This window comes from Gadus macrocephalus, chromosome 10 (genome assembly GCF_031168955.1).
Source record: "Gadus macrocephalus chromosome 10, ASM3116895v1".
Lineage (NCBI taxonomy): Eukaryota > Metazoa > Chordata > Actinopteri > Gadiformes > Gadidae > Gadus > Gadus macrocephalus.
This window is the reverse complement of record NC_082391.1, coordinates 12,430,524-12,455,523: the sequence shown is the minus strand read 5'-3', so window position 1 is coordinate 12,455,523 and position 25,000 is coordinate 12,430,524. Positions and strand designations below refer to the sequence as shown.

General features: G+C 47.1%; 2 protein-coding genes across 2 annotated transcripts in view; both read left to right on the top strand.

The window, feature by feature from the left end:
* pdgfc (platelet derived growth factor c) overlaps nucleotides 1-10,112 on the top strand; it is a 12,448-nt gene extending 2,336 nt beyond the window's left edge. Inside the window, 3 exon segments of the mRNA XM_060063729.1 lie at nucleotides 1,837-2,044; nucleotides 4,010-4,248; nucleotides 9,193-10,112. Of these exon segments, the coding sequence (XP_059919712.1) occupies nucleotides 1,837-2,044; nucleotides 4,010-4,248; nucleotides 9,193-9,306 (561 nt within the window). The 3' untranslated portion in view covers nucleotides 9,307-10,112.
* ppid (peptidylprolyl isomerase D) overlaps nucleotides 1-25,000 on the top strand; it is a 314,679-nt gene that overhangs the window by 178,682 nt on the left and 110,997 nt on the right. The window lies entirely within an intron of this gene.

The window sequence follows — 25,000 nt, the reverse complement described above, 5'->3', positions numbered from 1 at the left end:
GTCAGCAGCACACATTGCCGCAACATGTCCATCCTTACTCTCTGACATGGTGGGACGCCAGCAGCACAGCTCACACTCAGATTTAACGTTCTACATGAAGCTAGATGTTAGTTGCATAATAATAGAGCATCTCAGCCCTTAAAGGACCTCTCTGGTTCTGCTTCATACCGCCGGGCATCGCGGAGCAGAGAGAGTTTTAGTGTCTGAGACACACTTCCCAGCTGTCAGTCACAGGGACAACCTCCACCTCCCTGATACAGTCTGACAGCTGAGGTGGTGGTGACCGGTCCTCTAGAGGTGTCGGAGATCCTCAACGGCTCTCAGGGGTGGTGGAGATGTTTCCTCTGAGAGCTGAGGTGTGATGGAGATGTGGCCTTTCAGACTGGGAACAAATCCACTCCCACTCTGCATGCTGGGCTCCACCAGCTCACCAAACACAGGAGACACAACACAAGGACAGCTGCTTGTAGCACTGCTACTTAACACAAGTACTGCTACACAACACAAGTACTGCTACACAACACAGCTACAGGCCCTTGTAGCGGCGCTACACAACACAGGTACATTCTGTTGTAGCATTCCACAGCGGTATCTCAGGAGGGTGGCTGGTTCCATGCTCCTTTCCCCAAGGTTTTCTTGGTCAGGACCTGAGCTGTGACTGGTCTGAGCTGGTGTTTGTCCTGTGTGGCTGAGTCTGGGTCTGGATGATGAACGTGAAGTGTTTTAAACACCACATAGTGGTCAGATCTGGTGTCAAAGGGTTGACGTCAGAGAAACAGAACTCCCCTACAGCTGGGGGGGGGAGTGAGGTAGGGTTATGGTATTCATGTCTTTTACACTAATTCACTTTGTTTTTCAAGTGCTCCAAATTACAGACACAGCCTCTGTAAAAGCCTGGGGTTTTAAATAAACATTCAAAGCACATGTTGTTTGATCTGCTTGGTTGATATATTGACTGTTTAGAAGCCTTCTCTGTAATCTGGTCAGACCTTCAGAACCTCTGCTGGCCGTTTCCCAGCATGCCTCAGAGAGGGGTTCAGTGGTGGAGTTAGGTATCAGAAGTGAGGAGGTTGTTAGGACCTGGTTAGGGTCACGGTCGTGATAACCCTACCTTTCTACACCACAACCCTGACCTCAACCTAATCCAACCACCCAACCTGTAGCTCCACCCAGCCTGTACCTCCACCTTACCCGTAGCTCCACCTAACCTGTGGCTCCACCTAACCTGTACCTCCACCCAACCTGTAACTCCACTTCTAGCTTCAGCTTTACCTCCAGCTAGCCTATAGCTCTACCTATTCTATAGTTCCACCAAACCTGTAGCTCCACCTCAAATGTTCCACCACCTGACCTGTAGCTCCACCTGTCGCTCCACCTAACCTGTAGCTCCAACCAACCTGTAGATCCACCCAACCTGGAGCTCCACCTCACCTGTAGCTCCACCCAACCTAGAGCCTCACCCAACCTGTAGCTCCACCTAACCTGTAGCGCCACCCAACCTGTAGCTCCACCTGTAGCTCCACCTGACCTGTAGCTTCACCTAACCTGTAGCTCCACTTGTAGCTCCACCCAACCTGTAGCTCCACCTGTAGCTCCATCTGACCTGTAGCTCCACTTGTAGCTCCACCAAACCTGTAACTCCACCCAACCTGTAGCTCCACCTGTAGATCCACCAAACCTCTAGCTCCACCTAACCTGTAGCTCCAGCTGTAGCTCCACTTGTAGGACCATTTGTAGCTCCACTTGTAGCTCCACCTGACCTGTAGCTCCACCTAACCCCGGTCTTCAAGTGCCCTGTAACCTCCTCCCGCCTGGGGTTTGGTGTGCCCTCTGCAGAGTGACCCTGAGCCGCAGGCTCCTGCTGTGACTCCAGATCCTCCCCCCAGTGTGGAGGAGCTGGAGGAGGCGGTCTCCACCCTGGGGACGGTGGAGGAGGTGCTGAAGTACCTGGACCCTGAGGGCTGGCGGGCGGACATGGAGGAGCTGTACCGGCCCTCCTGGCTCGGCCTCGGGAAGTCCTACATCCACAACAAGAAGACCAGAGGTAGGAGAACCTAGAACCCAGGTCCTTCAGGAGGGGGAGAACCTCCTGTAGAGACCGGATAACCTCCCTGTAGAGACCGGTCCTTAAGGAGAACCTCCCTGTAGAGACAGGTCCTTAATGAGAACCTCCCTGTAGAGACAGGTCTTAAAGGAGAACCTCCCTGTAGAGACAGGTCCTTAAGGTGAACCTCCCTGTAGAGACAGGTCCTTAAGGAGAACCTCCCTGTAGAGACAGGTCCTTAAGGAGAACCTCCCTGTAGAGACAGGTCCTTAAGGTGAACCTCCCTGTAGAGACAGGTCCTTAAGGAGAACCTCCCTGTAGAGACAGGTCAAATGAGAACCTCCCTGTAGAGACAGGTCCTTAAGGAGAACCTCCCTGTAGAGACAGGTCCTTAAGGTGAACCTCCCTGTAGAGACAGGTCCTTAAGGAGAACCTCCCTGTAGAGACAGGTCCTTAAGGAGAACCTCCCTGTAGAAACAGGTCCTTACGGAGAACCTCCCTGTAGAGACAGGTCTTAAAGGAGAACCTCCCTGTAGAGACAGGTCCTCAAGGAGAACCTCCCTGTAGAGACAGGTCAAAGGAGAACCTCCCTGCAGAGACAGGTCCTTAAGGAGAACCTCCCTGCAGAGACAGGTCCTTAAGGAGAACCTCCCTGTAGAGACAGGTCCTTACGGAGAACCTCCCTGTAGAGACAGGTCCTTAAGGTGAACCTCCCTGTAGAGACAGGTCCTTAAGAAGAACCTCCCTGTGGAGACAGGTCAAAGGAGAACCTCCCTGTAGAGACAGGTCCTTAAGGAGAACCTCCCTGTAGAGGCAGGTCCTTAATGAGAACCTCCCTGTAGAGACAGGTCTTAAAGGAGAACCTCCCTGTAGAGACAGGTCCTTAAGGTGAACCTCCCTGTAGAGACAGGTCCTTAAGGAGAACCTCCCTGTAGAGACAGGTCCTTAAGGAGAACCTCCCTGTAGAGACAGGTCCTTAAGGTGAACCTCCCTGTAGAGACAGGTCCTTAAGGAGAACCTCCCTGTAGAGGCAGGTCCTTAATGAGAACCTCCCTGTAGAGACAGGTCTTAAAGGAGAACCTCCCTGTAGACAGGTCCTTAAGGTGAACCTCCCTGTAGAGACAGGTCCTTAAGGAGAACCTCCCTGTAGAGACAGGTCCTTAAGGAGAACCTCCCTGTAGAGACAGGTCCTTAAGGTGAACCTCCCTGTAGAGACAGGTCCTTAAGGAGAACCTCCCTGTAGAGACAGGTCAAAGGAGAACCTCCCTGTAGAGACAGGTCCTTAAGGAGAACCTCCCTGTAGAGACAGGTCCTTAATGAGAACCTCCCTGTAGAGACAGGTCTTAAAGGAGAACCTCCCTATAGAGACAGGTCCTTAAGGTGAACCTCCCTGTAGAGACAGGTCCTTAAGGAGAACCTCCCTGTAGAGACAGGTCCTTAAGGAGAACCTCCCTGTAGAGACAGGTCCTTAAGGAGAACATCCCTGTAGAAACAGGTCCTTAAGGAGAACCTCCCTGTTGAGACAGGTCTTAAAGGAGAACCTCCCTGTAGAGACAGGTCCTTAAGGAGAACCTCCCTGTAGAGACAGGTCTAGGGAGAACCTCCCTGTAGAGACAGGTCCTTAAGGAGAACCTCCCTGCAGAGACAGGTCCTTAAGGAGAACCTCCCTGTAGAGACAGGTCCTTAAGGAGAACCTCCCTGTAGAGACAGGTCCTTAAGGAGAACCTCCCTGTAGAGACAGGTCCTTAAGGAGAACCTCCCTGTAGAAACAGGTCCTTAAGGAGAACCTCCCTGTAGAAACAGGTCCTTAAGGAGAACCTCCCTGTAGAGACAGGTCTTAAAGGAGAACCTCCCTGTAGAGACAGGTCTTTAGCAGCAGTTAGGGGTCAGTAGTGTGCTGTACCTGATGAGGGGTGCTGGTCACGCTGTACCTGATGAGGGGTGGGGGTCCCTTTGTGTCCCCAGTGGGAGCCGACCTGAACCAGCTGAGGGAGGAGGTCCGTCTGTACAGCTGCTCCCCGCGGAACGTGTCGGTGTCGCTACGTGAGGAGCTGAGGAGGACGGACGCCATCTTCTGGCCCGGCTGCTTGCTGGTGCGGCGCTGCGGCGGGAACTGCAGCTGCTCCCAGTGCTCCCAGTCATGCTCCCAGTCCGGGGAACAGTGTGCCTGCATTCCCAGCAGGACCTCCAGGAAGTACTACGAGGTACTGCTGCATGAGTAAAGTACCATGTACACCAGAAACTACCTCTATACTAACCATGTACCAGTTACTATATATAACGTGTAGTAACATGTGTATCAGGTACTACGGTACTAGGGCATGAACCATGTACACCTGGCAAAATATGTTCACCTGGTACTATGTGCAGTAACCCGGACCATGTACACCTGGTACTATGTGCAGAAACCTGGACCATGTACACCTGGTACTATGTGCAGTAACCCGGACCATGTACACCTGGTACTATGTGCAGAAACCTGGACCATGTACACCTGGTACTATGTGCAGTAACCCGGACCATGTAGACTTGGTACTATGTGCAGTAACCTGGACCATGTAGACTTGGTACTATGTGCAGTAACCCGGACCATGTAGACTTGGTACTATGTGCAGTAACCTGGACCATGTACACCTTTTTTTATTTATTTTTTATTTTACCTATATTTAACCAGGCAGATCATTAAGAACAAGTTGTTATTTACAGTGATGGCCTGACAAAAAGCACAAGCTTCTTGGGGGGGAAGGGAATAGGGGCAGTGAGAAAGGATGGGTTAGAGGGGCAACAGCACACAAACACAGCTGTACAGACGTACAACAATGCAGCAACAGGGACCTACAGGGTTAACATACAGCTACTCAGACATACAACAAGCACAAGCGAAAAACAGGATTACATAAACAAGGCAGAATAGCAATCAAGCAATAGCATTAAAAAAAAAACACAACAACATATCAGCGGGTATGGGCGTACATATGAGACTGGAGACCGAGAGGAAGGTTAGATGGAGGGGAAGCAGTTGCAGGAATCTGTTAGAAGGTGTGAGATGGTGTCTTTGAAGGCCGTTATGGAAATTAATTTTTTCAAGTTTGAGGTGTTTTTGTAGTGCATTCCAGTCAACGGCAGCAGCTGACTGGATTGATGCAAGTCCGAGTATGGATCTAGTTTTAGGGGTTGTTAGCAGGATGTGGAGAGAGGACCGGGTGTTATATGTGATAGATAGACGATGCAGCAGGCGGGACAGGTAGGGGGGTGTCCGTTGAAGGAGGGTCTAATAGATGAGAGTGAGCCAGTGAATATGACGATGAGTGTGAAGCGATGACCAATTTACCAGAGAGCAAAGACTGCAGTGGTGGGTGTTGAGGGGGGCATTTGTAGCAAAACGGATAGCAAAGAGTGTGTCCAGTTTGGCGAGAGTGCCCTTGCATGCAGTTCTATAGATAGTATCACCGAAATCAAATGTTGGGAGAATAGTCATGAGTTTAGAAGAGGATGTGAAGGCGTGGCGGTGGCAGTGAAGGAAACCGTGTTTGGCCCGTACCTTATGCCGCTTTTCCACCGCACATGTAGCTCGACTCGACACGACACGACACGACACGACTCGACTCGGTAGCAGCACGGGTCCTTTTCCACCACAAATAGTACCTCCTGGACGTGGGCGGGGTCGGCTGCGCGAAAGGGCCGTGACGTATTTTTGTACGCGACGCAAACAACACCTACGCAACCCACACATTGACAGAACCCACATAACAACAATGGAGGACATCGATGCGATGGTATTCGTGTTCGTATTAATAGCTGGCATGTTGAAGAAGTTGAAGAAGTGGAATATGTTGGCTGCGGCGCTGCTATGGCTGTTACCAGCATGGTTGCCATGTCGCTCTCGTGACTTCGTCACACTCTCTGGCCAATCAGTGGCCGGCCGTCTGCCGACGTCACCTTTTAGCATCGGCTCAGCTCGCTTGGAACCTAGAACGAGGCGGTACTAGAAAAAGCAGCCACTTCAGGTACCAGATACTATGTTTTCGCGGTGGAAATGCAAAAAATGCGAGCTGAGTCGAGTCGAGTCGTGTCGAGCTGGTACCATGGAAAAGCGGCATTAGACTGTAACCGGGAGATGTGAAGTGAAAAGCATAGTGTCGTGTCTAACCAGATGCCCAAGTATTTGTAGATGCAGACTTGCTCCAGGATTGCCCCCCCACAGGTGGAGATGTTTAATGGAGACGGAGAGGGAACACCCTCCGGATGAAACCACATGGCTTTTGTCTTAGATGTATTGAGTGACAGTTTCAGTTGTGAGAAGGCATGTTGTACCTGGAGAGAGCTATCCTGGAGCGTAGATTGGACAGAGGAGGGAGATGGATCAGAGGTGTATAGGATTGTGTCATCGGCATAAAGGTGAATGAGGGAATTGCCAGCAGCTAGGGGGATGTTATTGATGTAGATTGAGAACAGTGATGTGCCAAGTGTAGAGCCTTGAGGGAATCCCTTGGTGACAAGGAGAGGGTGAGAGAATGAATTATCAAACCTTACGCGTTGCACCCGGTGAGAGAGATAGTGAGAGAACCAAGCCAGTGAGTGACCTGTGACCCCAATACTTCTCAGTCTGCTGATGAGGATGGAATGGTCAACGGTGTCAAAGGCTTTGGAAAGGTCAATGAATATAGCAGCACAGTGTTGTTTTGTGTCAAGAGCAGAGGTAATGTCGTTTAACATCTTTAAAGTGGCTGTTGTGCACCCATACCCAGCAAGGAAACCAGACTGCACTCCAGAAAGAATGCCAAAAGTATTAAGATAGAATGTGAGCAGATTGTTCACAAGCGTCTCAAATACCTTGGACACACAGGGCAGGATGGAGATAGGTCTGTAGCTATTTGGGTCGGACTGCTCACCACCCTTTGACAAGGGGAGGACAATGGCTTCTTTCCAGTCTGAGGGTATATTCAGCCGTATGGAGTGAGAGGTTGAAGAGTTTGGTTATGGGTGCTGCAATGATGGGAGCTGCAGTTTTAATAAAAAATGCGGGAAGGTCATCAGACCCAGCTGTTTTTTTGGGGTCCAGAGCAGGCAGTTCCTTCAGAACCTCTCCCTCTGTAAAAGGCGAAACTGTGTGTGGGGGGGTGGAGGTTGGGGGGGGCAGGGAGGACTATGGGCTGTGGGTGGCGGTGTGATAGGGCCTTTGGAAAGTGTATTCTCAAAGACAAAGCCAGACTTTATGAAATGGCTGTTGAAACTGTCTGCCATTGCAGTCTTATCTGAGATGACAAGATCATTCACTTTGAGTGAAACAGGCATGGCTGAGGGCTTGTTTTCTTACCGTTTTCCAAATACATTTGGAACTGTGCTACACTGTTTAAATGAGCCTTGAAGTAACCATATTTAGCCTGGCGTACGGCTTGTGTTGCCTTATTACGGAGCTGTCGAAAATTGAGGTAGTCTATGGGAGATTTCGATAGACAGGCTTTTCTCCATGCAGCATTCTTTTTTTTGAGAAGAGTTGTTCGCTCTTGTGTAAACCAGGGACTGTGACGATTTTTTAACCGTTGTTTCTTGAGGGGGGCATGCTTATTGACCACATTACTAAGCTGGTCTTTGAACAGAGTCCATGCATCATTCAAGGAGGGAACCAGCCTGACTCTGTGCCAGTTAATGTTGTCCAGGTCATGGAGGAAAGCTTGGGTGTTAAAGTGCTTTAGTGAGCGCTTAATGCTGATGGTAATGGGATGTTTGGCGGAGATGTTTTTGCGAATGCATGCGATTAAACAGTGGTCACTGAGGTCACTGCAGATTGGAGGATTCCACCCAGACTTTAAGTTGGTCCATTTTTGGCACCAAACTTCTTACATGCAGAAAACCCATGTTGTTTCCATCACAAAAATCATTACCAGACATTACCAAAAACATTACCAGAGATTCTGAGTAGTTACACAATCAGAGCACGGCAAAGAGAAGATGAGACATTGTGTTTACGTTTGACAGATGTATGGGGATTAGATGGTAACTTAATCATATTACTGAATAGTCTCATAACATTGCATGAAGAAAAAGAAGGAATGGTAAAGTTTGCAATTGATGGTAACCTCAGAGACATTTTAAACAGCAGGGAAGCTAAGTCTCTATTATAGATGTTAACTGAGTCAGTTTGACAGTTAGGCAAATGAGGGGGGTCGAAAAGTGTCGACTCCCCCATACACGCACCAGTTGAGGAGGGCGAGACAGTTAGAAAGAGCGCAAGGAGAAGGAGAACATTGAGTAGGTTGAGGCGGGCCATGCCAGGTTCGGAGAAAGTAGCCGCTAACAGTTAGCACAGTTAAGTTTGGTCACACTATAGGTGAGCAAGCTAGCTAGCCTGGTGAGAGGGGTACATAAAGTATGGGACAGAAATGAAGCAGCATTGAATTTCCACGGAGCAGTGTAGCAGCAGGCCTCAGGCAGCAAACAGCGGTAATGCAGCAGGTAGGATTACCACAGAGCTGGTAGGTTGTAGGATCATGGAGGCTGGAAGCTAGCAGGCCAGGCAGGTGGATTGAGGCTGGATGCTAGCAGGCCAGGCTGGAGGCTGGATGCTAGCAGGCCAGGCAGGTGGATGGAGGCTGGATGCTAGCAGGCCAGGCAGGTGGATGGAGGTGGATGATGTTGTTTACCTACCGTTGAAACAACCGTTAAAATACAAAAACGAATATGACTCATTCGTTTCCAATGCCTCGGTTTCAGTCAATAATTATTTCATCTATATTATTAATCAAAACGAATAAGGATACAAAATCCAGGAAAAAGCCAAACATGGGCGTACTCCGCTCCTAAGCATCTCTCCGGTGGCCCTCGATGCGCACGCACGAACGATACGCGCACACGAACAGCAGCGACGAAGCTGATGCAGCCAGGTACCAGGTACACCTGGTACCAGGTGCGTTAACCCGGACCATGTACACCTGGTACTATGGGCAGTAACCCGGACCATGTACACCTGGTACTATGTGCAGTAACCCGGACCATGTACACGTGGTACTATGTGCAGTAACCCGGACCATGTACAACTGGTACTATGTGCAGCAACCCGGACCATCTACACCTGGTACTATGTGCAGTAACCCGGACCATGTACAACTGGTACTATGTGCAGTAACCCGGACCATGTACCCCTGCAGGTCCTGCAGCTGAAGCACCGGGCGGGGGGGCGTGGCCTGCAGCGCTCCATGACCGACGTGGTGTTGGAGCATCATGAGGAGTGTTCCTGTCAGTGCCAGCAGAACCACGACTGATCGAGACCCCCCAGACCCCCAGGACCCCCAGACCCTCCAGATCACCCAGGACCCCCAGAACCCATCCAGAACCCCAAGACCCCAGAGGACCCCCAAACCCTCCAGACCCTCCAGACCCCCCAGACCCTACTGAACCCCCAGAAACCCCACACCCCCCAGAGTCTCCTGACCCTCCGGACCAGAAAGGCCTGTCTCTAACCCCCCCCTCCCGTCGTGGCCTCTAGCCTCCACTCCGGAGAACATGTCTAACGTCTGCTCTGACGGGGGACGGGAGGTTCTGCTCCAGGGGGTCTGCATCTGATCTGCAGCCATCTTCTTGGCTCCAGCTCACAGGATCATGAACAACGTTTCTTTTCTTCTATTGGCAGAACAGTGGGGTTCTGGAGTCGTGCTGAACCGCCCCTAAGCGAATGAAATATGTAAATATTTGGTTTTAAATATTATTTTTTTTTTTTTTAGATTGTGTATGTATGATGTTTTTTCTACCAAACTCTGTTAGCTAAATGATAATTCTTGTAGAACTATTGGTGGTAAGAGTTCCCCTTCGGTCCGTCGTGAGCTCACCCGGCGAGCGTTCCAGTCAACGTTGGGGATAGCTGATATTTATTTGGGGTAAAAGTTGTGAATTGTGTGTGAACATGAACTATCCTAGGAGCAACAGTCTGTTGTTACTCACTGCCTTTTTTACCGTTGCCATTTCCTCGCCCCTTTGCTATATACCAAAGTTATTTAACAATGTTTGTGTCAGTTTTATGTATTTCATTGTAATGGAAATCAGAAATAAATTCTCAGTTTCTTAATAAGTACTTTGTAGTGTGAACAGGTCATGTTTGCTGGTCGTTAGCATACGCTAGCCGATTTGACCTCTGACTTCTAGACATAAAGGAGAGAAGATCTGAGGTGACAGAGTTCCGAGATAGAGGTCTGATGAGATAGAGTTCCGAGATAGAGGTCTGAAGAGATAGAGTTCTGAAGAGTTAGAGATCTGAGATAGAGATCTGAAGAGATAGAGGTGTGAGCTAGGTACCAGAAGATAAACTGATCCAAACTTTATCCTGTGATGACCTTCATCCTCTCCTCCTGTTCCCCACCCCCCCTCTCAGGAGGCTCTCATTGGTCCGCCTCCTGCTGGGTCAGTCAATCACTTCCTGCTGCGTCAGCCAATCACTCGTCCCTAATTTCCGCCCTGGCAGGTCACCATGGAGATGCCAGATGCTGCTAACAGACAGATGATCCAACACCTGTTATGTGTGTGTGTGTGTGTTTTACCTAACACATAATACAGCATAACCCAACATCCTCCATGTTAGTATGTTGCTATCGCATCCTCCATGTTACGATACTATTATCGGTCCTATAACACCCTGCATGTAACTATACACCATCCATGTTAATATACTAGTACATTACTATAACATCCTCCATGTAACTATACTAGTGTGGTTCTAGTATGTTACTATAACATCCTCTATGTTATTCTAGTATGTTACTATAACATCCTCCTTGTTATACTAGTATATTACTATAACATTCTCCATGTTACTATACTAGTGTGGTTCTAGTATGTTACTATAACATCCTCTATGTTATACTAGTATGTTACAATAACATCCTCCATGTTATACTAGTATATTACTATAACATCCTCCATGTTACTATACTAGTGTGGTTCTAGTAAGTTACTATAACATCCTCCATGTTATACTAGTACGTTACCATAACATCCTCCATATGGTTTGAGTATGTTACTATAACATCCAATACGTCCAATATGTGAATAGTGATCCGACAGCCTTTGAAGGCGACGTTGAGACGTCATTCTGATCCTTTAATGCCGACGTGTTCAGTAAACCACTGGGTGGAGCGTCCTGTGAGGCTGTGGAACCACAAGACTCCTCTGTTCCACGTGCAGAACGTGAACTCATTCCCCCAGCTCCACTCCACCGGCAGGGCTGAGTGTGAGAGGGACTTCATGTACCCCCTGGTCAGAGCCACGCCCCCTGGTCAGAGCCACGCCCCCTGGTCAGACACATCCCCTGGTCAGACACATCCCCTGGTCAGAGCCACGCCCCCTGGTCAGAGCCACGCCCCCTGGTCAGACACATCCCCTGGTCAGAGCCACGCCCCCTGGTCAGAGCCACGCCCCCTGGTCAGACACATCCCCTGGTCAGACACATCCCCTGGTCAGAGCCACGCCCCCTGGTCAGAGCCACGCCCCCTGGTCAGACACATCCCCTGGTCAGAGCCACGCCCCCTGGTCAGAGCCACGCCCCCTCGTGTTGAGGGGAGCGGCGGTGGCCGTGGAGCGGCTTGAGGCCGCATCAGACGCTCGGGGAAAGTCCACCCTATGTTGGGCCCGGTGTGGGGGGGCCTTGGGCCCCAGGCTGGGGTTGAATCCCTGATCAGGAAGTCGGTTAATGAACAGAGAGGCGGTGTTGAAGTGAGGAGGTTCCAGCAGATGAACGGCTCATTAAACCGTTTAAACCTTTCATTGGACCGACAGAGCTCCACCCCTCGTTCTGTAGGGTGGGCTGGAGAGGTAGGCTACCACCCCCCCCCCCCGCTGAGGTTACCGTTTAAACCGGTCGTTCATGCTTCATGCAACGAGCTGCAGAGGAAACCAGCGTAACTAGCCGGTCCCCAAGGGCCCTTTCTTTCTCTAACTCTTACTCTCTATGTTTATATGAATCCATCAGTCTATCTATTCAGAGAGAGAGAGAGGGAGAGAGAGAGAGAGAGAGAGAGAGAGAGAGAGAGAGAGAGAGAGAGAGAGAGAGAGAGAGAGAGATGTCAGAGTCTGCTGGAGGTAGAGACAGCTCCCGGGCATCAGAGCAGAGGACCCCGTGTTGCATTCTGGGTAATCATTCAGTGGGAAGCCCCTGGGTAGAGGAGAGGAGGGGCCATGAGGGATGAGGGGCCCATGCATCCTGACAGTTATGCACACACACTGACACACACACACACACACACACACACACACACACACACACACACACACACATGCGCTGACACACACACACTCACGCATACACACTCACCATTGTCCTCTTGTATCTGACAGAGGGTTTAGATTCAGGTAACATTCCAGTAGTATCCTGGTTACATTGTAGTAATATTCTGGTAATATCCAGGTACCTGAACCATAAGGACGCAGTGACCAGTATGTTCTCTCAAAACATGATAAAATACTGGGACAGTTCACTGCTTTCTGGACATTGATGTTCCCTTCATACACACGTCAAACATCAACATTACGTTGCTTAAATATTATTGCTCGAAGTAGATAGTGTAAACAGTTTTATGAATGGACACTTCATCCAGCCCAGGTGCCAAGCGTTCAAATTGAAATGTTTCCTTCCCTTGAACTCTGGAAATAACTGGTGTGGTTGAAGCAGCTGCCCCCCCTCAGGTCCTCGTTCTCTCAGGAGCTCAGCCTGGCAGTGTTCAGCAGAGGCTAAACGCCTGCTGACAGAGATGGATGATGTGGAGCCCCCACCCCACCCAGAGGATACCACCTTATCTCACTGTCCTCCACAGTGAGCTACTGTACACTGTCCTGCTTCTACTGTTGACTGGCTCTACCGTAAACTGGTTCTACTGTAGACTATACTAGTTATACTGTTGACTGGCTCTACTGTAAACTGGTTCTACTGTAGACTATACTAGTTATACTGTTGACTGGCTCTACTGTAAACTGGTTCTACTGTAGACTATACTAGTTATACTGTTGACTGGCTCTACTGTAAACTGGTTCTACTGTATACTATACTAGTTATACTGTTGACTGTCTCTACTGTAAACTGGTTCTACTGTAGACTATACTAGTTATACTGTTGACTGGCTCTACTGTAAACTGGTTCTACTGTAGACTATGCTAGTTATACTGTTGACCGGTTCTACTGTAAACTGGTTCTACTGTAGACTATACTAGTTATACTGTTGACTGGCTCTACTGTAAACTGGTTCTACTGTAGACTATACTAGCTATACTGTTGACTGGCTCTACTGTAAACTGGTTCTACTGTAGACTATACTAGTTATACTGTTGACTGGCTCTACTGTAAACTGGTTCTACTGTAGACTATACTAGTTATACTGTTGACCGGTTCTACTGTAAACTGGTTCTACTGTAGACTATACTAGTTATGCTGTTGACCGGCTCTACTGTAAACTGGTTCTACTGTAGACTATACTAGTTATGCTGTTGACTGGCTCTACTGGAGACTGGTTCTAATGTAGACTATACTAGTTATACTGTTGACTGGCTCTACTGGAGACTGGTTCTAATGTAGACTATACTAGTTATACTGTTGACTGGCTCTACTGGAGACTGGTTCTAATGTAGACTGGTTCTACTGTTGACTGGTTCTACTGTACACCGGTTCTATTGTAGACTATACTAGTTATGCCATGGGGATGCTCTGCAGTGGTCCGGACAATGAGGGAGCTGGTAGCTGAGGACCTGATGGAGGCCACCAGGGATCCACTAGATTGTGGTGTTTGTGGTGTGTGTGGTGTGTGTGGTGTGTGTGGTGTGTGTGTGTGTGTGTGTGTGTGTGTGTGTGTGTGTGTGTGTGTGTGTGTGTGTGTGTGTGTGTATTTTTAAAACGATAGGTCTCTGTTGTGTGCTTGTCTACAAAAGTGTGAGGATGAGGAAGGTGGCCATCTCTATTGACTCCGGTGTTCTTCCTCCCGATTGGTAATTTAATTCCATTCTAGGATATTATACAAAGTCCTTTGATGTTCTAATCGAAGGTCTGAGGAGGAGGAGGAGGAGGAGGAGGAGGAGGAGGAGGAGGAGGAGGAGGTGTTGGCCTCCACCACCAGGAGGAGGAGGTGTTGGCCTCCACCCAGGAGGAGGAGGTGTCCTCTTCTCGCTCTCCTTCCCAATCTCGTTAACTTTATAAAAATCCAAAGATATTAAAGAAGGTATTATTAGAAATGATTTCCTTAGAAACGGGCTCGAGCTATATCATCGCTACGTCGATTTATCTCCAGATTGGATTTCCGAATTATATTTTAATCCTGGGTGAAATAGTTAGTCAAACTAAAGACAGAACGGATGTGTAAAAGCAGAGAATACACTGAATGTAAGATGAATGTGAAAAACAAGTAGAGGCAATACAAATACAGAACTATATGCGAGGAAGAGAGACGGATAAGGGAGTGAGGAGAGAAAAGGATTAGAGGGGAGAAGGAGAAGAGAGAGAGGATGAGTGACCAGAACTGTATGGAGTGTATCTATTGTTTGTGTGTGTGTATCTATATAGTTTGTATCTATATTAAGTGAATTTTTGGTGTGTGTCTATTTTGTGTGTTTATCTTTATGGTGTGCATCTATATGGTGTGTGCGTGTGGTTTGTATCTATCGTGTTTGTGTGCACATGGGTTGTGTGTATCAATATTGTGTGTGAATCTATATGTGTGTATCTATGGTGTGTATGTGCATATGGTGTGAATCTATATGCTGTATTCGTGTATATCTGTAAGTTGTGTGTCTGTATGGTGTGTGTGTGTGTGTGTGTGTGTGTGTGTGTGTGTGTGTGTGTGTGTGTGTGTGTGTGTGTGTGTGTGTGTGTGTGTGTGTGTGTGTGTGTGTGTGTGTATTAAAGTGTGTGGTGGTGGGCGATGACTCCAGTTTAACCAGTGAATGAGTCTCTCCGGTTTCTTTGATGAAAGCTTCCTCCTCAAAGAGCCGTTCAGGATGCTGCCAAGTTACGGTTGCTATGGAGACGGTATCTCGCAGAGCGCGCAGAGAGCAGTTCTCGTGTGGAAACATCGCCCTCTGCTGTCCATATCCGCTCACTACACACACAGGGACGCAAGACCACACGTGACTTCCTTTTCACCAACCTGACATCAAAGAGTAGTAAGGCACACACATACACACACACACACACACACACACACGCGCGCACACGCACACAAACGCACACACACACACACACACACACACACACACACACACACACACACACACACACACACACACACACACACTCTCACACACACACACACACACACACACACACACACACACACACACACACACACACACACACACACACACACACACACACACACACAAACACACACAGTAAGGTGAATTTAATAAAGACTTTCTTCGTTTTGAAGTATGAATCTAAATCAGTCAAATCAGACTCATCCGAGGGAACCGGACAGCACGTTGTTGTCCTCCACTGTTTGTCAGTGTAGCGTCTCCATAACGCAGTATGTTGTTGTGTTCCCAGAAACCAGAACGTTTGTGTAATGTTCTGTTGAGCTCTGTTGTGATGTAATTGTCATCTCTTCCAGTTTCACAGGTTAAAGACTTTCTGAAGTAAAGAGGAGCATCTCATCTGGACCTGATGTGAGTAGAAATGTGTTACAGAGCACAACTGCGTTGACTTGTATGTTGAATATAAATCACTGATAATGTGTGAAGGAAATCGGGGATTGTGTTGGTTTAACTCTCATTTAAAGTTGCAATGATTATTCTATGTGAAGTAACATTTTAGAGACTATACATTCAAAGTAAAAAGTAAATCACTCTTGACTAATGACAGTCAAAGAATTAGAATAACTTATATTTAAAAAGATGGATTAGTTAATTATCTTAAACATTATTTAAAAGTTGGATGATCCCAACAGCCCTGAATTTGTACTGTCATTCATTTATCTGATTTAATGGAGATGGTAGATGATGAATTGTTGGACAGTGCCCAAGTTTGGGGACAATGAGTAAATAAACTGTTCGTTCCTTCAAAGGTCTATCATGGATATTTAACTGCAGTTCTGTGAGTATCCCGACTTAACCATGAAGATGAACTGCAAACTGTAAGTCATTAGTCTCTCATTACTCTTGGGCACCTTGATGTATTTTGGCTTCCCGGTGAGTTAACCTGTTAGCTGATAGTTGATCTGAATAGTAAGGATCTTTTAGTGTCTCATGGGTTACTTGGGCGTTTGGTTTATGTTGGTTTTAATGGTTTGTTAAAATGGTTACAGGTTCTAAGTTAGTGTTGTAAGCTGGAGTAATGGGTTGGGTTCTGATGTCTTCAGTCTTCTTTCCCACTACTCTCCTGAGCTCTTCATCTTCCTCACGTGAGTGTTGCTTTACTGATGAGGGTGTGGTCTGAGTGAGCAGAGGTACATGCTGGGATACAGAGCTGTCTGAAGTCTACAGGTCTGTAGACACACTCGGGGGAAACCGATTGTTTGAGATTCTGTTGTGACGTCAGTTACATGCACTACAATCTTCTTTTAACCTGGAGACAGGGATTCATAAGGAGAAAAGCCAGGGGGAGATGTGAGGGTGCCTCATCTCAACGAGTAGAACACAACTTCAGTCTGACACAGTACATTCAACGTTCCCCTCCGTGCATCGTGACTCCTCAGGAATAGTTTAAATTCCAAGAAGGTTGTAGTTGGGGGGACATTCCAAGATGGCCCCTGCTCCTCAAGAGCCACACCCCTCCACTGGGTGGTCTTCTGAGCAGATGACCTCCTTCCTGTCCTTAGGCTGACTAAAGCTGCATGGTTTGAATCTGTGAAGGCCCCTCATTCAGGAAACCACTGGACTACAAAGAGATTACTTCAGAGATGTGGAATCAACCAGGGACACCTTTTGGAGACGCCAAGCATAATCCATCACCAATGTGGGATGCAACTGAAGAATGTTGTTCATCATTTACGTTTCTGGAGACATTGGTTGCTCTGGGTGTCCTGGCAGGAGAGCTGGTGTTGGATGGTGGAACATCATTTGGCATGAGGTTTTTTACCCTGCTTGAGTGTTTGGCCTTTTGTGGCTCAGTGGCGTGTGGGTTTGACATGAGATTTAAATAGTTCATTTGTGAGCATCGCTAGGATTCTACCTGGCATAGGGTTCTGTGTGTGAGTGGCAAGGGTTCTGTGTGTGTGAGTACACCTGGCATAGGGTTCTACGCGGGTCCTGCCTGGCATGAGGTTCTGTGTGTGTGGCTGGGTCCCGCCTGGCATGGGGTTCTGTGTGTGTGGGGGGTCCCACCTGGAATGGGGTTCTACCTGTGGGGGTCCCACCTGGCATGGGGTTCTACATGTGTTTGGTTCCACCTGGAATGGGGTTCTACATGTGTGTCCTTGGTTCTACGTGTGTGCGTCCTGCTTTGACAGTGATAATGTTCATACGGGGGTCTGTGTGGTTGGCTTGGGATATTGGAATAGTCAACTAAATCACACCTGATGGACGGCCCTACGTTTACATGAGGCCTCCAGCAGACATGAGGAGCCCTGAGCGACGCTCACGAGAGATATCAAGTGCTATTTATATAGCACTTAATATGGTACTCTAAGACGCTTTACATATTGCCCTATCAAAACTATGTAAGACAGACTAGGAATAAAAGAAAAACAGAGGTTAAACATGAAGAATAAGGTGGGAGTTAGGTGGGGAAGGCTTGTGTAAAAAGTAGAGCTGTCAGTTAAACGCGTTATTAACGGCGTTAACGCAAACCAAATTTAACGGCGATTAACGCAATTATTTTATACAAAAAAAAAAAAATAATAATAACAATTTTTTGGCTCAAAACAAAGAAGCAGTAGCCTGACTGCTATGTTCAAATGACATTTGTTCAAAGCAGTCGTTTAATTGCACTATAGGCTATTTTTTTGTATCGTCCTGTTTTGATCAGTATATGCCAATGTTGTTATCAATAGAAAATCATTTGCACAAGGCAAGCCGATACACTTCGGCTTGCCATCCATGTTGATAAGAGAATTAAAATGAGAAGAATTATGGGACAAAAAAATCAAGGGATATTTAGCATAGAAAAATAATTTGCGATTAATCGCGATTAATCGTGAGTTAACTATGACATTAATGCGATTAATCACGATTAAATATTTTAATCGCTTGACAGCTCTAGTAAAAAGGTATGTTTTGAGTGCAGATTTGAAAGAAGAGAGGGTTGGAGAGACTTTGATGTGGGAGGGGAGTGAATTCCAAAGGGTGGGGGCAGCAACTGAGAAGGCCCGATCACCCCAAGTCCGTCGCTCAGTCCGTGGAACTTGTAGCAGGTTGGCAGAGATGGACCTGAGGAATCGGGAGGCGGCGTGGTGATGGAGGAGGTCGGCAAGGTAGGGGGGGGGGCTAGGCTGTTGAGGGCCTTGTAGGTGATGAGTACGATTTTGAAGTTGATTCGGTGTTTAATTGGAAGCCAATGAAGTTCACGGAGGACAGGTGTGATGTGTTCTCTGGAGCAGGTACCAGTGAGGAGGCGTGCAGCTGAGTTCTGGACATATTGAAGTTTTTTGAGGACTTTGTTGGTGGAGAGCCCTGTGGATCTTATCTTGATCTCAGATGCAGGTCTTCTCAGTCTGAACTGTATTCTTTCGTACAGGACTAGCCAAACCTGGACGATTGGTTCGCTTACATCAGAACAAATCTGGGAACTATTCAAACTAGGACGCTCTTCAAGCTGAAGTTGTGCTCTTCAGCTGAGGTGGTAAGGAAACCTTCACTGGGGCTTCAAGGTGTATGGAAAACGTTTCAAAGTGTTCCATGGTTCTCTGAAGACCGTTGTTGTGTTCCACTGGCTGAGAGGAAGAAAACTTGCATCTTCCTCTTGGCCTTACTCCTCTGAGAATCCTGCCGCCATCTTGAAGGATATTCCAGCTCATGTGACTGATGTCACAACAGATTCTCAAACATTTGGTTTCTCCTCAGGGTCGTGTCTACAGAACTGTAGACTATAGACAGCACTGTATCCCAGTATGCATCTCTGCTCAATCAGACCACACCCTCATGAGTAGGGCAACGCTCTAGCGATGGAGATGGAAGATTTTTATAAGTAACGACGAAGCAGACAAAGGTGATTAGAACACAATGGCATGTTTCTAGATCTTTAAACCATGAAGACGGTTGGATAGTTCAGGAATCTGGCTTCATTTTATTATGTGCAGTCCTTTCGCTCAAACGCCCACTTCTCATTGGACCTGTCCATGCGTTGGCTGGCCTGATTTGCTGTTGGTGATGAGGCGGTCAGGGTGATAGTGCAGGGACATGGTCGGCTCTCTGTGAGCTCGATGTTAAGATTTGATCTGTATTGTTTGTACCCTGAATAATCTAGACTTTTCGGTTTGTTGTAAAATGTAGTCACTGTTTAGTGAATGATTCCATTGTTTTCAGGAAAGGATTTGAGGTTTAAAGTTGTTGTGGAAAGTACATGGAGGTTTGATTCTTCGTACGGTTTTGAGTGACATAACTTGTACACACTGGGTGCGTAATAATGTAAAGGTTCACTGAATAGTAGTCATGACCAACAACAACAAACAGATCACATCAAGGTAAGTCTGTTGGCTGTGTTTTAATGAAGACCATCACTGGACTTCAGGATCTTCCTCCGTTCAGCTCAAGGTGAGGTGCTGGTTACTTTGTTCTTTGGTTGGTTCCGGCTGGAATGTTCGGATTCCAGTCAGACGGTTTGTGCTTCCCGCCGTGGAAGGTTCTGAGTAGGGTCACTTGATTTTGTCTCAATGGTTAGTATAGAACGTTGTAGTCTTGAAAACCAACCAGACGTTCTGGTATGGAATTTGCGTAACCTAGAGCCGTCGGCACCAAAATATTCAGTTTCCATTAGGAATTGTAGCCCCTTATCTTAAACGACTTGAATATGATATTAAATACATACTGACGCGTATCTTGTGCAATATGTAGATCATTTCCGACAGTTGCGCCGTACTTTTAAAAAAGTTGACGGACTCTCGCTGTGCCCATTTCTGACAATCAGGGAAGGCTGAAAATCATTTCAAGGTGGAAGACGATTTTTCATCTCTTCCACAGAACCCAGCACCTGAATATGGCAGAGTATATTTCATTTAATATTGGTACTGCTTAGTGTTCGTTGGTACTTCAGCTTTTGTACGGTCTAAATATCTGGTGTCATTAATTGTCCAAAAAGTTAAACCCTACCAAATGGAATGACGTTAAATAATGACTTTGGTGCTGAGTTACCAACTGAATAATATCAAAGCAAAAAAAAAGGCTGTACTTTTTGTGTGTGTGTCTGTGTGTGTGTGTGTGTGTGTGTGTGTGTGTGTGTGTGTGTGTGTTTGTGTGTGATTCTCAGGTCAGTTTCAATGCATGGGCAGAACCTCTTCTTTAAACTTGTGGACTGCTCCGTCTTTATTCTCAAAACGGGATGCTCTCCTATTTTTTCTTGGCTTCAGTTATTAAAGAATAGTTAAATTAATTGTGACTCTGTTCAGATTAGTTTATTGTTGGGCAAATGCTAATAAAGCTGCTGCTGTAGCTGAAAGGCGAGGCTGAGCGGCGGGGGACCGGAGACTGGCAGCAGCAGGATGGAGAGGCTGGGGAACGGAGTCTTCTTGCACCAATGGACCGAAGACTGAGGCTGGAGACCAGGGGCCGGCTGCACCAGACCAGAAGGTAACCATCACCAAGCTCATCTGAAACACTAAACCCTCGGGTTACTTTAGGTCTGGTGACTAGTTATTAAGGAAGTTTTTTTTTTATCATTTTATGACTTTAAATCTGTGCCAGGCTGTGATTAGAGGTCATTCATACTGGGGTTATGTTAGAGTTATGAGCCATTATTGTTACTAGTGCTGCTACGATCGTAGTGGATGAATTGCTGATCGCTGTAGACGTTGTTGAATTTAAGTATGTTTACACATGTCTTCCATTTTACAGGTGAACCTCAGATGCAGGAGGTGGTGTGTGTTGCGTCCCCAGGTGGTTTACTGCTGAGACTCTGTTTATACCCAGACCAGGAATCCATGGCTGAAGAAGCTGGTTGTGGAGCCATGCTGGAGGCCCTGCCTGGAGGAGGCCCTGCCTGGTGGAGGCCCTGCCTGGTGGAGGCCCTGCCTGGTGGAGGCCCTGCCTGGTGGAGGCCCTGCCTGGTGGAGGCCCTGCCTGGTGGAGGATGTCTGTCGTGGGGCAGATGGAGCCTGACTCTGAAGTGATAATCACACTCACTGCCACTTCTAGTAGAATAATGCTAGCACATACTACTAGTGTTTGTGTTTGTTAATATTGTTAATATGCCAGACAACTAAATCAGTTTTAACACATTTTGAAGCAAGACTTCTGCTGTTCGTTCCAGACCAGGACTCTGTCTGAGGAGAGCTGCTGGAGGAGCTGAGACGCTGGAGGACGACTAGGAATCGACCAACAAGGTTTCCTCTTAAGTTTGTATTTACTGAACATGGTTGACAGTTACTTTGACATGATATTACTATTAACACACTACCCCTGTTTTTCCTTATAAGAACGTATTTCTGGAGCGGAGGTGAGCTAGTAGGGGAGCTGTGAATCTGGAAGATGACCATCACTCTGCCAACAAGGATTGTAAATTTGCATTAGCCTAACAAAATGGAAATAAAGGGAAAAAATAAGACGAACTACATGTTTTTTTACCAGATGTGGAGGCCGACTAGCAATTGTAATGCAGCGTTAGTTTGTCCAGTACAAGTTAAGGTATACAACTGTGGTTTGTTACCAGATAAACTACAGCTGCTACTCTAGGCGTCGTTAAAGCCCAACTACTCCTGTGTTTGTGACCTTACACTAGAGCCATAAAACTCCTGTGTTTGTGACTTTACATAATAGCCATAATACTACTGTGTTTGTGACCTTACATTAGAGGCAAAGTAAGTTTGTAACCCGACCAGGAATCTGGAGGACGGAGAAGCCGTACATCTGAAAGGTGAATCCTGAGGACGACCAGGACTCTACCATCAAGGATTCCTCGTAAGTTTGCATTAACTGGACTGGGTAGGGGGTTGGGGGTTCAACTCTCAGCCCAATTGTGCCTTGTTCAACCCCCAAATCCTCAGAATACAGTGATGTGTCCTTGAGCAAGGCGCCGTAAAGCCTTCCTACTCCTTAATGCCGTCTCTTTGGTTCAGATAATGTTTTATCTTTTAGAATATTGAAACTAATCCATGTCCTTGTTTGGTCCGGGTCACACCTTAGCTGAAACCCACCTGATCCTGTTTGGTCGAGGGCAGACACACCTGAGCTGAACCCCACCTGATCCTGACATCCTGCTGGTCCCGTCATCTCAGTTCATCAGAGCATCATCCTCCAGAAGACCTGCTGAGCCCAGCGGCCTGAGGCTGATGGATCAATGACCTCCAGTGGAAGTGACCTTCTTGACCCCACATTTACCCGTGTGCTACCTGACACAGGGCTTTCCCGCATGTTTGTCATTTACTTCACTTCTCTCTTCTCTTTCCTGTTCTTCTTCCTTCTCCGTGGTTTGAACCCTTACTCTGAAGGAGTCTCTTCTTGGACATTTACTCTGAAGGAGTGTCTACTTGCCCTCAGAGGGTTCAGCGTTGGGTTGAGAGTCAGGGTTTAGAGTCCGGGACATGGCTGGTTCGGGAAGACTGGTTTTACAGAAACCTCTTCACTTGCTTGCTGAATGGTGGTGACATTTTGAAACGATTCATTGGGATAATGTTTGGTTCTCCTTTAGAAAAATATGTGTTTCACTTCTGTCAAGTGTTTTGTTTTATAAATTAAAATCCTACATTGACTTCCGCATGTTTGGTGCGGTTAATTTAAACATGATGCATATTATTCAGCAATGTTCACTAGTCCAGTTTGAGAATATATAAAACATCCATATTACTACTAAATTCATGCATGTAACAATGTACATACTGCCCCCGCAGGCCATTCTCTGCTACTACAACACGTTTAAAACACCACCACTGTAACCAAACCGGGGCCTCTACGACTTCTTTTTTGGAGAGGAAATTTCCTTTCCTATGGAGATGTACTTGGAGAAAAGGTGGTTCGAATTCTAAAAATGCTTGTGAAAGGAGCCTAGATGCATCCTTTAACCCTCCTTTACAATAGGTTACTCCTGACCAACCTTTACGAAAAGAAAGGTTCCAGAAACATTTGAATCTAAATGAATTTATTGCTGGTTATTCGGGACACACTATACACCACAAGAACGCATGGATCGAAAGAGCCCCTGTTGTAGTCCAACTTCGGAAAACTAGTTCCACTCTAGAGACGCTAGTGGTCAGCAATACTTGCTGTAGCGTAATGACGTCAGTTAGGAAAACTGGAGTCAGTAATGTTAAACAGTGCAGTCTTTTCCTATGATCGAAAGGAAGCACCTTTTCATCTCTCCTTGACCAAATTACGGTTAAGGAAAGGAGGCATAAAGGTTAGGAGATTTGACTATTCGTCGGGGCCCGCCGTTGGTTCAAACGGAAAATGTAGTTTCACAATGACCGTTTACACGAGTACGCTTGCGGGTAAAAACGACAGAATATTTTATCGGAAGTGCCTTTCGTTTAGACGGTGACGGTGTTTTTGGGGCTGAATAACGTAAAAATCTGAAACCACCCCCTAGAGTGGAAAACTTGAATACGCTCCGCCGTAGCGTTTACGTCTACACTGCCAAGACGCAAAACTCTGCTCAGATCTGCTCACGTCGCGTACGCGTTTACGTCACATACATGCCCCAGTACAGGGAAATAAACAAACATGTTGGATTATTTCAATGCGTCGGACCGTCAAGCTGCTCTGGCAGCTCTAATAAACTTACAAGAGTCTTTCCATGAAATGTACAGGATATGTACAGATAGTATTACTGGACAGAGAAGGATCTGTAATCCGCTCAGACATGGCGGTGTTGTGTGGTAGTGTATCACAGCACCACCTTGCTTCCTGCAACCCAGTCGCCAAGAAAAAACGTTGACGGTGTACGTTTCCATGAACACTGGATACGTACTATTACAACGTAAAAACAGCGTGTTATACCTACAGTATCCACGCGTGCCGCTCTGGAGGCGGGTTTCGGGGTTTGGGTTTCACGGGTTTCGCGCCAGATTGTGGACACGATTGTTGAGGGGGGGGGGGCGGGAGGTACACTGTTGGTGACGGGGGGGGGACACGTTTGTTGAGGGGGAGGGGACACGTTTGTTGAGGGGGGGGGGGGGGACACGTTTGTAGGGGGGGGAACACGTTGTTTGAGGGGGGGGGGGGCACGTTTCTTGAGGGGGGGGACACGCTCGACAACGAGAGTTGGTTTTTATTGAACGCTCGACAACGAGAGTAGGTTTTTATTGAACGAGACTTCAACATGGAACAGCTGCACGAAACGATGGTCACGTCACTCTCGGTGACGGTGTCGACAACAATGAACACACGAACAATGTTAATAGAACAACACACAACCACATAACATCCCGAACCCATCAACCCCACTTAATCCTAACAACAAAACAAGTTAACAAAAGCCCCATTTGTCAACTGACAACCCCAATTCCCAGAATCCCCCGCGGCTCCGGAACACGGCATAGCTTATATTAATCTTTATTATCTGAATGGGAAATGCAATATTTTAGGACAGATACACCATTAAACGCGTTTCTAATGACATTTCTAGCGAGAAATGTACATTTTCCTTACATAATCTTCAGTCAGTGAATGCGTATGATCTTTATTAATCTTTATTATCTGAATGGGAAATGCAATATTTTAGGACCGATTCACCGTTAAACGTGTTTCTAATAACATTTCTAGCGGGAAATATACTTTTTACTTGCATAATCTTCAGTCAGTGATTGTGTCTGATCTTTAGTTTTATAGTTATTAGGATTTGATCGGATCGCTCGCATGTTTCAACGTCAGGTTGTTAGGCTGCTTTCGCTAAACTAGCAGCTCACG